At 44.5% G+C, this 13,674-nt stretch overlaps 1 protein-coding gene across 3 annotated transcripts in view; it reads left to right on the top strand.

Moving 5' to 3' along the window:
- Nucleotides 1-3,501: 3,501 nt before the first annotated feature.
- The window catches only part of ZNF704 (zinc finger protein 704), a 101,648-nt gene continuing 91,475 nt past the window's right edge, over nucleotides 3,502-13,674 (top strand). For 2 of the 3 annotated variants that reach the window (XM_053970681.1, XM_053970671.1), the window contains exon 1: nucleotides 3,507-3,777. In XM_053970681.1, coding sequence (XP_053826656.1) covers nucleotides 3,535-3,777 — 243 coding nt within the window. In that variant the 5' untranslated portion in view covers nucleotides 3,507-3,534. Of the gene's footprint in view, nucleotides 3,778-13,674 lie in introns of all 3 variants that reach the window. The other variant, XM_053970661.1, reaches the window with a different exon arrangement.

The following is a 13,674-nucleotide window of genomic DNA, read 5'->3' as shown; positions in this document are numbered from 1 at the left end:
AGCTCCAATCTGGCTCGCCTGAGAAGTGCTAGGAATCTTTAACCAATCTGTTGTAGAGTTGTCAACACTGGCTTCTCATTGCATTTGATAACCCAACATGAGTAAAAAACATTAGCAGCTCAGATTACGAATGGAAAGTCAGTCTTCTCTAAACCCCTTCCTGAGACTGACCTGGCCATCAGCCTAGTGAACTCTGGATTGTCATTCCCCCTGGATCCCAAAACTATTTTGGCACCTCTCCCTCCACCAGAATTTGGTTACACTTTCCTCTGTCACCCTGACCAACTCTTGTAGGGCTCACATGCTGTCCTGCTCTGCTTTGAGATCTAATGGGCCATGATCTGGTAGAGTCCTGTGGAGAAGAGGCAGCATTTTGGGGGATGGAGCATCCTCCTGCAGGCACAGACCCTCCTGGGATGGTCTGTGTGTTCCTGAAAACCTGCCTGAGCCTCTCTGCCTCCTGCCAGCATGCTCCCAAACCAGAGAACCCAGCTAAGTAATTCTTGAAACAATTGTTGAACTGACAAGTAAAAGCCTGATAATTGGTTAACAAGCTCTGCTTTTATATTCACCTACCAAACCTCGGGGCAAGAGGTGTCAAGTTAGCTGTACCTTACAGAAAGCCCCAGAACAAATCTGGCAAAAAGGCTGAATAGGGAGTTCAAAGAGAGGCTGAAGCGTGAGCTGTCATGGGAGTTAACAGATGTGCCTGTACAAGCCCAGCTATCCTTTATCACCACTGTTTCCTGCAAGCGATCCTTTGGTTTACATTCTGTTACTTGTGGTGTTCATGCTAACACATATAATCCAATTCAGTGATAACACACTTGCTGCATATAGTTTCTAAATTTGTTTCTTGTCTTGCTGCAATTAAAACATACAGGACTCTGAAAAAGTTAAGGAAGTCTCTTAGTATATAGCCCAGTATGTGGCAAATAGGAATGGGACCCTTAGTAACACGATTATAATTCAGTTAACTGTGAACACAGGCCACTAGGAAAGATCACAGTTAGATTCAGGTGGTATTCAAATGATAAAAAACATTTCAAATAATTTGAAGACTAGGAGGTATTGGAATGATTCTATTTCCATGCCTTTAAGGTATAAGGAACTATGACTATCTTTGAGATTCATGTTGAAATTCATGCTTAAAGTAAAACCTAAGCATAAAAGGAACTATGACTATCATTGAAATTCATGTTAAAATTCATGTTTAAGTTAAAACCTAAGCATAACTTAATTATGTCAAATTTTAACTCTAAATCTGAACATTCAGCACAGGAATAAAACAAAAAAAAATCATTGCTCTCGTGTTTTTCTTTTCTTTTTTTTTTTTTTTTCTTCCACAGATCTCTCCTTTATGCAACATCAGCTTCAAAAAACTATGACTGATCCACTCAGCCAGGTGTCAAGAAGCTAAGTACACATGTAGTGGCAGGAAAAAAGACAGAACATCTTGTGGCAGCACGTACCAGGAGTTTTGGCTGCTGTTCTGCTGAGATGGACTGAGCGGACATTGCAGTGCAGCTGGTCAAAGCACAGGCAAAACATCTGGAAAAGACACTTTTGGAGGGGTGGGGTGATACTGCTGGAAGCCCTGATATGCCAGAATTTGCCAGCAATTTTGTTGCAGATCTTGACCCAGATCTGTGGAAACCTTGAAATAATGAATGCAAACAACTGGTTTGTGGGTTGGGTTGAGAGAATTCAAATAACTTAAAGAGTTTGACATGAAAAGTAACTTCAGTATTTCTTTAAGAATGGGTACTGTATTATGTATAATTTCTTGCCTAAAAAATGCTGTATGCTATATTCCAGAAAAAAAAAAAAAACAAAAAAAAACAAACAACATTACTTTTTGAAAGGGATTAATTAACCTAGGGTGAAGCTTGGCCCCATGCTGACAATATGTGTACATTTGGCCTGTTGGCAGGTCTCTAGAACAGAATGTGCAGGGAGAAAAGTACTGAACACTGAGAAGGGAATGACTGTAATTCACTTGTAGATGAAAAAGAATATACATATGGCTCAAAAATAACATGTAAATGCAGACTTAAGACTTCTAGAGGAAGAGTTTATGAAAAGCATGTGACAACCTTAAGTATAATTCAATCTCAGGAGGCATTAATGAATGGCAAAGAAGCCTGTAGCAAATTTAAATGCTGGCCACAGTAACTTCAGACTGTTTGGAAACTATTTAATTTTTTTTATAAAGCTTTTCAGGAAGGTATTTTAAAGCTTTAAGCACATAATTTAAACCAGAAATTATTTCCCTAACCGTCCCAGATAATTTTCTTCTCAACAGGGTATAGATACCAATGCTTCAACTATTGATCTTGAATAAACAAAATTTTTTCATTTCATTTTTTTTTCTTCAAAAGTTCTGTTTTTCCCCCATTTCTCTTTTTCAGGGGGGAGAAATGAAATAAAATTATTTTACTGAGGCCCGAGATGTCCTGCAGGTGGAGGTTGTCACAGAATCCATTAGGTTGGAAAAGACCTCTGAGATCATCAAATCCGACATATGACTGAACACCACCGTGTCAACTAAATTACAGTATCAAGTGCCATTTCCAGTCTTTCCTTAAGCACCTCCAGGGACAGTGACTCCCTCCACCACATCCCCTGGGCAGCTCAGTCCCACGTCTTAACACCCTTTCAATGAAGGAATTTCTCCTGATGTCCAACCCAAACCTCCCTTGGCGCAGCTTAAGACTCTATCCTCTCGTCCTGTCACTGCTTATCTGAGAGTTAAAGCCACCCTCTACCTGGCTACAACCTCCTTTCAGGAACTTGTAGAGACCACTAAGGTCCCTCCTGAGCCTTCTTTTCTCCAGGCGAAACAACTCCAGCTCCCTCAGCCCCTCCTCACAGGACTTTTGCTCCAGACCCTTCTCCAGCTTTGTTGCCCTTCTCCGGACACGCTGCAGCACCGCAATGTCGTGTCGGGCGCCCCTGGCCCTCCTGCCGTGCGAGCACAGCCCGGGCGGGCAGGGCCGGCCCGGCGCGCCGCTCCCCCGGCAGGGCGCACCCGAGCGAGGCGGGTGGGCGGCGGGGGCCGGCCTGCCCGGCAGCGAAATCCGCCCGCGGCTCCCGACGAAGGCAGCGCGGCCCCAGCGCCCCGCGCCTGGCGGAGCCGCGGCCGGAGGGAATCCAGTCCGGGTTTTGGCGCCGGGGACCGGCGGCGGCGAGGAAGAGCGAGCGGGAGGGGACCGCGCGCTGCGCCCGACAGCCGGGCCGGGCCGGGCCGGGCGGGCAGCCGGCGGAGAAGGAGGGCGCCGGGAGCAGGTGGGCGAGCGGCGGGGCGGCCACGCCGGCTGCGGGCCCGCCTGGCCGCGGTCGCGGGCCCCCATGGCCGCGGCGCGCCCGCCGCACACACCCACCGCCGCCCCCCGGTGAGCGCCGCCGCCGCCCCTTGGGCACCTCGGCGGGGCCGCTGCCCGCGGCCGGGGCTGAGCGCGGCGGGAGGCGGCCGGGCCGGGCCGGCCGGCCGGAGGCACCATGCAGGCGCGGCGCTTGGCCAAGCGCTCCAGCATGGGCAGCCGGCGGCTGAGCGCGGCGGCGCCGCAGGTGGACGCGGTCCGGCCCCCCAAACCCGAGAGCGCCTGGAGGCCGCCCCGGCGGGAGGGCTCCGCTGCAGCGCTGGAAGAAGAGGACGAAGACGAGGACGTTGTGGTTGAGGTGGAGGAGGAAGAGGAGGAGGAGGAGGGCGGCCTGGGGAGCGCCCCCCCGGCGTTGGCCGGCCACGGCAAGGGCCCCCTCCGGGGGAGCTTTAAGGTGCGTCCCGGGAGGGAGCGGGGCGGGGGTGCGGGGCCGGTGAGGCGGGCCGGGCCGACCCGGCGAGTGCTGGGGGCGGCCTGGGGCTGGCGGCGGGGCTGGGAGCGGGTTGGCGCCGGGAGGCTACGGGGGACTCCGACGCCGGGCGGGCGGGCCGGCCGGCCCGCAGCAAGTCCCAGGCGAAGCGGGCGGCGGGGGCGGCTGGCTAAAAGCGGGCGGGGGGCGTGGGGAGCCACCGGCGTCTGAAGGAGTTTGAGCATTGGGAGTGGAGACTTGGCTGGGTGAAGCGCGCGGCTGGCGGGGGTTGAAGGGTGTTCAGCCCGGCCGTGTGCGCAGAGGTGTTCGGAGAACTGTGTCTGCGGGGCGTGCGAGCTGCCGGGGCCGGGCCGGGCTCCTGCGAGCGCGGGTGGCCGTGGTCAGGAGGCCTGGGTGGGCGACCTGTGGAAAGTTTAGGAATGCAGCCCTTCTGTGCAGAGGCCCGAATCAAATCCCATCGAAGCGTGCGCGGGCAGTGCGCTGAAATCGGTGCGGTTTGGAACAACCTGATGAACACACCCACTGGCTGAGATCCCGCAAATTTAGGCTTAATGATTTTATTATGAAGCGTTTTCTGTAATTATTTTTCTCTTGGGATAACCAGAGTAGTAGGATTAAGTCTATGGATGGTACTGTAGAGGATTTATGTGATAGATGTGCACTGATTATGGAAAATAAATGTGTATGAAAATTTAGAGGGTACCCATTTGAACTGATTTTTATTTTTTTTCCAATCTAGGTAATAATTCTTACTTAATAAGAGTTCAGGGTTGGATAGTTAGGAGTGCTGTATTGCCACTGGGGTCTTTCCTGTATCCACAGATGGGGGGAACAGAAAGAAACAAATCCAAAACAAACGCACAAAGGAAAATTGCAGCAGAAATGCAAGTTATCTGCATATTACTTCAGAGCAATTTTGTTACAGCTCTGAGAGAATCAGTCTGACACAGCTGGGTCATCGGACTGTAGCTCTTCACTGAGTCCATCAAATGCCATGAGTTGTGGTTATGGTGTCTGGGTCAGACCATCCATGGTACTGAAGCCTGACAGGCTGAAACAACTTTGTTGCTACGGAACCAGCGCTTGACACTTCAGTGGTAGCCTTAGGATGAAGAGCACCATAATGGGCTTCTGGTCCCATAATTCTCCCCTTAGTAATGAAAGTCTTAAGTGGTAGAGGAGGCTTAGAGGAACTTCCTGTGTGTACCTAATAGGAAAAAAGAGTGAAATTTTCAAGTGGAGCACAATGAACTGAAATATAACTGGATCACATAGGTATAATCTGCATATAACATGGGAGTGTACTGTCCTCTTTGTCAACCCTCAACATGCTTTCAAGTAGTAGGACTGTTAGAGGTTGCTGGTATTTCTGCCTTACACCTGGGAGTATGCATATATACAAAAGTATTCTGTGTGTGTATTTACTTCCTTGAATAGTAAATCTACCTCATAGGTGAGATGAGTGTAGTAATGCCTGTTAGGCTACATTTAGTGTACATAGTAAACTGTCAAGTCACCGTTGATAACCAGGTGCACATAATTTACCTTCTGGAGGAATGTTTCTAACTGTCATTACCTGCTCGGTTTCTGCTTTTTCTGTTTATACTTTTGAATATTATAAACTGGGAGGGCTTAAAATTTAACATTGTAAATAAATTACCTTTGGTTTCTGTGTATTTCTTTAGAGATTGTTAGTGTGGGAGTTCTCAAAGCTTAATGGGAGGGTTCTTCCAAGTAATTTTAAAGCAACAGATTGAACTTCTCTGCCTTTGGCATTGTGTTTCTGGGTGCTTTTAAGCCTGGAGTGACTGAACTGCAAAGGTGTTTCCCAAAAGTAGCTCTGGGTTTGTGGCCCTGAGTGTGTTGGAAGGTGGGTTTTCCAAGCAGGTTGTGTTTCTGTTATAGAGAGAAGCAGGCATAAAATGAATACTGAGGTCCAACTGCAAAGCACTGGGAAGGTAATAGGACTGGCACAATCTGGTTGTGGTTTGTCAGCTGGAATTCCTTCCAAATGGAGAAGTGACATGGAGTCAGCAGCATATGACTCCCAGACATGGACTTCTGAACTGGGCCCTGGGAGCAAAGTATGTTGAAGGGGTGTTCACTCCTGAGAGATGGCATAAATTGTTGCATTGACTAACACCTTCATAGTAAGTGAAATCCTAAAGAGCTTCAGAATTTATTTGGACTTGAAAGCAAGGTGATTTGGGTTTTGCAGTGTATGCTATCTGGATAATGCAATTAAGAAACATTACACGGTGTTCTGGTGTACATTCACATGTACACCTGATGTCTGTGCCCTTGGGTGGAATGGCATTTCAAAGCTAGAGGTTTCAGGGGCTTGTGACAAAGTCACTTCTATGGACTGCCTGTGATACATGGATGAAAGCATCATAGGGTCAGCAATAGAATTAATATTGTTAAAAGGTGCCTGAGAATTTGGTCCACTACTCAAAATCAGCAAAGTACTGGCACTATCAGGTTTTACAGTCATATCCTCTGCTCCAGAAAGGAATCTACTGTGTGGCTGCATGTTTGGTAGTCTAGTTTTGACCCTCACTCTCAAGCAGGGGGATAGAGAAGATGAAGTACCTTATAAAGATAAATATTATTTCTCCAGTTTCTGAAGTCATGGAAAGAGAGAACATATATGACAAAAAACAGAGACTGATGGTCATGGGGAAGATACAAAAACTGTGTCTTTATGTTGCTGTAGCTGTCCAGGAGGAGAGCACTGGAGAATTTTTTTGTTGCTTGTTCTCCCCTGCTATGTTAGCATGCTGGAAGAGGCATGAGTATGCTGTGTGTTGCTGGTGGGTAATGGCAGAATAGCCAGAGAGTCTTGGAGAGCCTGTAAAGTCTTGTTGAGAAGTGCTGTGTTTTCTTACTTTGTCGGAACTAGTTCATTAATCTCTGTATGGAAACAAATTACACCAAGGTGCTGATTATGCAGACTCATTTTGCACGTGAAACCCTTTTTGTGCAGCCCGTATTTGCTTTGGCTGCATTTGGATTTTCAGCCATTTAAAATGAGATGAAAAAGTATTAATAGTGTAATTGCTAGTACTTTGTCTTGAAGCGTGGGTTAATTTGCAGTCCTGTTTAATTCATCTTTTGTATGCAGCCTAGTTCAGATATCACAGCCATGTTAGTGTACCATGCTGGGGTTAATGCAGTCTGTGGAAACTGCTGAGTTGGATGATGAGGAAAGGAGTTTTGAAGTAGAGTCCATCAGCAGTCTCCAATGCTGACTTTATCAGATACTTAGAAGAAAACCCCACTGCAAGTAGCAGAATTATGCTAATTTGTCTGTAAACCATCAGAGATTGAGAATGTGGGCTAGTAGTGAACATGGGCTTGTGATAACATGCCAGCATGTTGCAATGTTTTATCTGCTGTTACGAATAGTAAAGGGGTTGGTGCTTTCTTCTGTTCAGCCCAGTTGAATTGCCAGTTTATTTGCAGCCCAATTTCTGTCCCCAGGCTGAGAGTATGGGCACAGGACATTCCTAATCCAGCTGACTATGGATGCTGCACCTGTTCCTCACCTGTGGAGCTACCCATTCCAGATACTGGCTTGTTTGTGAGCACCTCTTTGTAGTTCAGAGGGATGAATTTCCCACAAGTGGATTTGATCCTGCAAATATATAGCTCCCAAAATGATGGAAAATGATCAGATGAAGAGTCTGAAAACTAAAGGCCCAGAGAGCTGTGCAGTGATGGTAGAGGAATACAAAAGCCCAAGCAGTGTAACCAAGACTTTAACTTCATGCTTACACTTTAACATTAAGGCTCAGTTTCACCCATCTTGTGAAGTGAAATTTATGACAGATGCAAAGTAAGGAGCATGTACAAGTCTGATCCAGAGGTTTTGGAGTGAAGATGGCAGACAGTGGTAGGAGTTCATGAAAACCACAGTTTTTGTGGTTTGTTATGCTTTGGGTTGATTTTTTCACCCTTTTTTTTTGGTTTTTTAAAGATAAAGACATCTGTGTGATATATGGGATGCAAAGAATCTTTAGAGCTTGTGTGGAAGAAATCAGTTGCCTTTTAGTTATGTGTTGTTCAGCTGCATTGAATTCACTCATTTTTCTTTTGCACCTTCTTTCTAAAGCCAGGTGTGAATTCATTGCTGTCCTTTAAATCAGACTTTCAGCTTTGCTGTTTGAATGGGCTACATACTCATTGTGGACAAAAAAAGTGTGTTTTCTTGCTTGATTAGCAAGTGTTACTTAATTTCACTTTCATGTGTGTGTGCAAATGTATTTTCAGAGGCAATTTGCAAAATACAAGCTTCAAATACCAGATTTGCTTAGAGGAGGAGAGACCTTGCAAGACCCATTAGGAACTTTAGCGGTAAATAAAATGTTCCCTTTCAGACTAATAATAATAATAATAATAATAATAATAATAATAATAATAATAATAATGTTATTTTTATAAATACTGCTAGTTATTAGAACACCAGAACTCATGTCCTGAACTTGGAGCCTGTTAGGCTAGGCTGTGTACAAACTCAGAACAAGATGATCCTGGTCTGCCCAATTCTACAAAGAGTAACACGAGACATGAATGGACACTGATGGACTGTGAGGAGCAACTAAAGGGTAAGATGAGAGAGGCAGATAAACACCAGCAGCTTAGCCATATTTTTGTAAGTAGATAAAGTTAAGTAATTTTTAAATTTCAAACTTTGTTCGGCTTCTCATTGTTCTTGAGTGAAAACCTGTCTAGTGAAGTTGGTAAGGAAAATTCATGGCTAGACTTGGGATTTTTTTCTTTACTTCCTTTTAAAAAAAATTATAAGTTTATACATAATATGGATTACTGGAAGCAGAGCTGGGGGTGGTGAGAAAATAAGACAGTATTTTTTGCCCACTCTCCCCTAATAAAGAATGAATGGGACTAATTTGCTGGGGATTTTTTCATATAATTTTGTTGTTGTTGTTGTTTGGACACACACAAAACCACTTTGCCTCTAAAAGGAAATGTATTAGAAAACTGTAACTACGTAAAAGTGAAGCCACTAACAGTTCTGATCTTTATTTGCTATATTCTTTTTGGTCTAGAATGAGGTCAGTTGAGAGTCATCAGTTGACAGCCTTCAGGTATTCAGTACCTACCAGTGGACAGAGATATACTGCTTAGTCTCTGTCACACAATGTTTGAGTTGGGAGGGGACCCTTGGACATCACCTGGCTCAATCCCCCAGCTCCAGTAGGGTCATGTAGAGCTGATTGCCCAGGACCATGTCCAGATGAGTTTTGAATATCTTCAAGGAGGGAAAATCCACAGCCTGTTTTGGCAACCTGTGCCATTGGTGGGTCACCCTCACAATGAAGTGTTTCCTGATGTTCGGAGGGAACCTCCGGTATTTCAGTGTGTGACCATTGCCTCTGGTCCTGCCAGTGGGCAGCACTGAGAAGAGTCTGGCTCTGTGTTCCCTCATTCAGGTGTTTCTAGACATTTTGAAGATTCCCCTAAGCCCTCTCTTCTGGCTGAAGAGTCTCAGCTCTCCTCATAGGAGAGATAATCCAGTCTGTTAATCACAGAATCATAGAACAGTTTAGAATGGAAAGCATCTTAAAGATCATTTAGTTCTAAGCCTCTTGCCATGGGCAGATATGTCACTCACTGACTAGACCAGGTTGCTCAGAGTTCCATCCAACCTGGCCTTGAACATTTCAGGGCTGGGGCATCCACCACTTCTCTGGGCACCTGTTCCAATGCTTAACCACCCTCTGAGTAAAGAATTTCTTCCTAACAGCTACTCTAAACATGCCCTCTTTTCATTTTAAAACCATTGCTCTTTGTCCTGTCACTGTCTGCCCATATAAAAAGTCCCTCTCCCTCATTTGTACCTTGGAGGTACTGGAAGGCTGTAATGAGGTTTTTCCAAAGCCTTCTCTTCTCCACGTTGAAATCATTCTGGTGGCCTTTTGCTGCACTTTCTTTGGTATGTCCATGTCTTTCCTGTATTTGGGATCCTAGAACTGAACCTGTCATTCCAGGTGTGGCCTCTCCAGTGCCTTAGTAGAGGGGGCATGATCACCTCCCTTCACCTGCTGTCAATACTTTGTCTAATAGCAGTGCAGGACATGGTTCAGCTTTTTGCCACAAGGACTCACTGCTGGCTTATGTTCAACTTTGGGTCCACTGGGAACCCAGGGCCTTTTCTACAAAGCTGTTTTCCAACTGGGTGGCCTCCAGCACAAACTAGTGCTTGGGATTGTCCCTCCCCAGGTCCAGAACTTCACATTTCGCCTGGTTGGGTTTCTTGAGGTTCCTGTTGGCTCATTTCTTTAGCCTGTCGAGGTTTCTCTGGGTGGCAGCATGACTGTCAGGTGTATCACCCACTCCTCCCTGTCTTGTGATCACTTCCCAGGGATCAAGGTGGGGATGCCCAGCCAGCCTGTAGTTCTCTGGTTCTTCCTTGGAGAGAGAAATGACTTTTTTTTTTTTTCATCTGAAAACTAAATATTGAGAAAGTGCTTTTCATGGGCTGGTAATTAACATTTGTAATGTGTCCTGTGACAAGTGCAGATGCACAGACCATCTGTGCCTTTGTTGATCCTGTGCTCTTCCAAGCTTTCTTCAGACCCAAGGTTACAGAGAAGTCTAAGAATCCTGTAAATCAGCTTTGAACCCTCAAGTCCTACTCTGTTTTTCCAGCTGCTAGATTAGAAATTCCAGTGTTACAAGAGCACTGGAGAGCTCTTACTAGACTTACTACACTGTGGGATAAATCAGTGCCTCAAAGATGAGAGTTTGGCTGCTTGGCTGCTTGGCCAGCCAGGAGCATGCTGGTCCTTGCTGGTGTCTGCTTTGTAAATACTGTGTGGATTGAGCAATGATGGTTTTTTTTTTTGTTTTGTTTTTTGTTTTTATTCCCTCAGAATGAGTCTACATTGGCTTTATAATGCTTTCAAGTGATTTATTGAATTGCTTATTTCTAAAAATAGTGAGCAGCTTGACTAATACTGCAGCTTAAGGCCAGCCCAAAGACTACAGAAGGACAATAGGTCAAAAGAGAAACTCTTAAGTGTTTTTGTTTATTTTCAAAAATTGAACAGGAAATAGAAGGTGAATGAAAAGAATGTTCATTAGCTCCTCTGGGAATCAGCTTTAATTTCATGAACTTGTGTTCATGTTTTTCACTGTAGCATGTTGCCGAGCACAGCACACAGGAATTTAATGTTACCACTGCTGCTGCTGAACAATCTGTGATAGGATCACTTTCACTACTCTGGCATCTTGCCAAACTTTCCAATCTCAAATGATTATTGCAGTGACATTTGTTGTATTGTATTAAAAAGTACATGTGTGGGTGGTATTTGTTGTTTGACAACAAAACTAATGAAGACAGGAAACTGAACAACTTCTGTTGCTTGAACTTTAAATAAAAATACAGATCTTTTTACTTGTGTTTTTCAAAACATACAGAGTCTAATTTCCATAAAATCCTGACCCAGCTGAAGTTGATGGAAAAGTCCTGCCAGTTTAAGCAGATTTAGGATTTCAGCCCAATTAATTGAACACAAGTATAAATCTACTAGTAGACTAAAACCATTTCAATAATGGTCCTAATAATTGTAAAAGACTGTTATGATCACTAAACACAGAATCAGAGGGAAAGTAAAATGCCTCAGTGATCAGATACTGATGTGTGAAATTACAGTGTTTTACCATCTTTCATGTTTTGTTTTACATGGTGGATGAAAGATTATTTGAACTTTAGATGGGCAGTGCTATTAAAACAGGCAGTCAAGATTGGATGGTTACTTAAATTTTATTTTGTGCTTCAGCAGATAAGGTGGCTGATGCCTACATCATACTGACATAGAGAGCAAATTGTACAATCACCTTCTATAAACTGGGCTTTGTAAAGCTGGCAAGATAAACATTTGAGCCAGCCTGATCTTTTATGTATATATGCATATCCCTTTTAAATGGCGTAAAAAACCTCACTGGATCCAAAATGCTTTTTACCTCATATTTCTCAACAATTTTCTTTCTATGATGCAGTGATGAGAAATGTGAGTACCTCCAGAGGAAAATATCTGATTTTTCTACTTTAAAATACTTTAAAGAGAGCACTGTGATGCAGTCCTTGCTGCCTTTAGGTCTAGGTCAGTGGTGATCCATAAGGCCATGGAAAGCTGTTCACATCTGGTTTACAGAGCTATACAGAAAAAGCAGTGAAATGAATAAAGGTGAATTGGTGGTTGCTAAAGATTTACAGTAATATTTTGCTTCAACATGTGTGACCAACACTGTTTCAGACAATTGTCCCTACTTTCTCAAAGCAGGAGAGAAGTGCTTGGTCTTGGCAGGTGTTTCTTTCTCCATGCTGGTAGGTCCATCTGCTGGAGCAGCAACATGGGTGGCATAGAGTGCTTTGTGCCTGGGCACTGGATGTGCCACAAACTGGAGTTTGTGCAGTTTATGTTTCATCAGTTCCAAAAAGGGTAAAGTATTCCTTTCCTCCAGCTCCTAGTTACTCACAGTCAGTCTTGTGCTTGTGCCAGAATTTATTGTGTGCTTTTGTGGGTTACTGAATCAGTGGAAAACACGTGCAACAGTGTCTGTAGACTCTGTGGTGTCCTTCAGTTATGGTGGATCAAGGAAGGGCTTGCCAAGCATCTTGATAGCATAGAGGAAAAGATGGGATATCACAGCTAGGACAGGCATATGGAGGAAAGAGAAGGTTAGAAATGGAGCAAGCCTTCATCCTTTCGAAGACAGAAGCCATGTGGCAGTTGGACTGTGCTTTACTTTGGGCCTGATGGTCCTTCAGGTTCTTTGTGAAGGCTTTTCTCCTGTGAGATATTATTGCATCCCGGTAGTGGTTTGGTAGAGGGCTGTTTTCTGGAGCAGCTGGAGAAGGTGGCCTTTCGCCTCTGCATGTTTTTACTGATGTTATTCTGTTGCTTCTAAGGGTAATGAGTTGTAACTCTGTGATACTGTTTATTGTGTAGTCAGACACAAAAATAAACTCCTTTTTTTGGCATCACTCCTAATCTGAACAGAAAAACTGCTACATGTTTTTGTCTCGAGCTCAGCTCAGACTTGGGAGAATTTTCTGCTGGAGGCAGTGCTTCTTGCTTGTTCTGCTCCGCTGAGGGATCCTGCTTTCTACTTCCAGGCTCAAGATCTGTTAGAGGAGATAAGGACTTGTGCTTAATTTTTGTCTTGTAATATCTCTCCAGGCTTCCAGCATCAGGGATCAGCATTGGCCCTTTCATTCACAGCACCTATTTAATTCAGAAGTTAAAACAGTTGCATATATCTGTGAACTCCTTGGTTTAATTTCACTGCAATGCCATAATTTAAACAAACAAATAAAAAAGAGCAAAGTTCTAGGATGTAAAGTCAAATGGATTACATTTCCATACCCTCTTAAGTGATCTAAGATCTGCAGTATCTCATCTCAGCTGGCTGCTTTTAAAGTCAGACAATAACTTTTGACCTCCGAAATCTCACACCTCTGTATCTTAATTGCAAGAGATCTTGAAAATAAAGCCAACCTGGTTTTCTTTTCACTAAAAATATCCTACTCTGTCCATCAAGAGGAGGAGGGCTTTCAAATGCAGATGTACCAATCAAGGGTTTTTTTTGCTGAGGAGCAGTGAGGCAGCATTTCCAAAACCAGCTAAGTGTGGGGAGTTCCCCACTGCCTCTATAGTTTGATTTTTGTGAGCTCTTACTTACTTGATCCTGAATGAGATTATAGAAGTGGTAGTACTTCTTTGAGCTGCTGCCATCCTTACTGATCCCAGATCACCAGAAGATGAAGAGAGAAACAGGTGGAGTGTCTTGTACATCTTAAGCAACGGTCTTGAAATAGTTAAAAGATACTTT

Source organism: Vidua macroura, chromosome 1 (genome assembly GCF_024509145.1).
Source record: "Vidua macroura isolate BioBank_ID:100142 chromosome 1, ASM2450914v1, whole genome shotgun sequence".
Classification (NCBI taxonomy): Eukaryota; Metazoa; Chordata; class Aves; order Passeriformes; family Viduidae; genus Vidua; species Vidua macroura.
The sequence above is the reverse complement of the archived record's forward strand: the minus strand, read 5'-3'. Positions and strand labels throughout refer to the sequence as shown.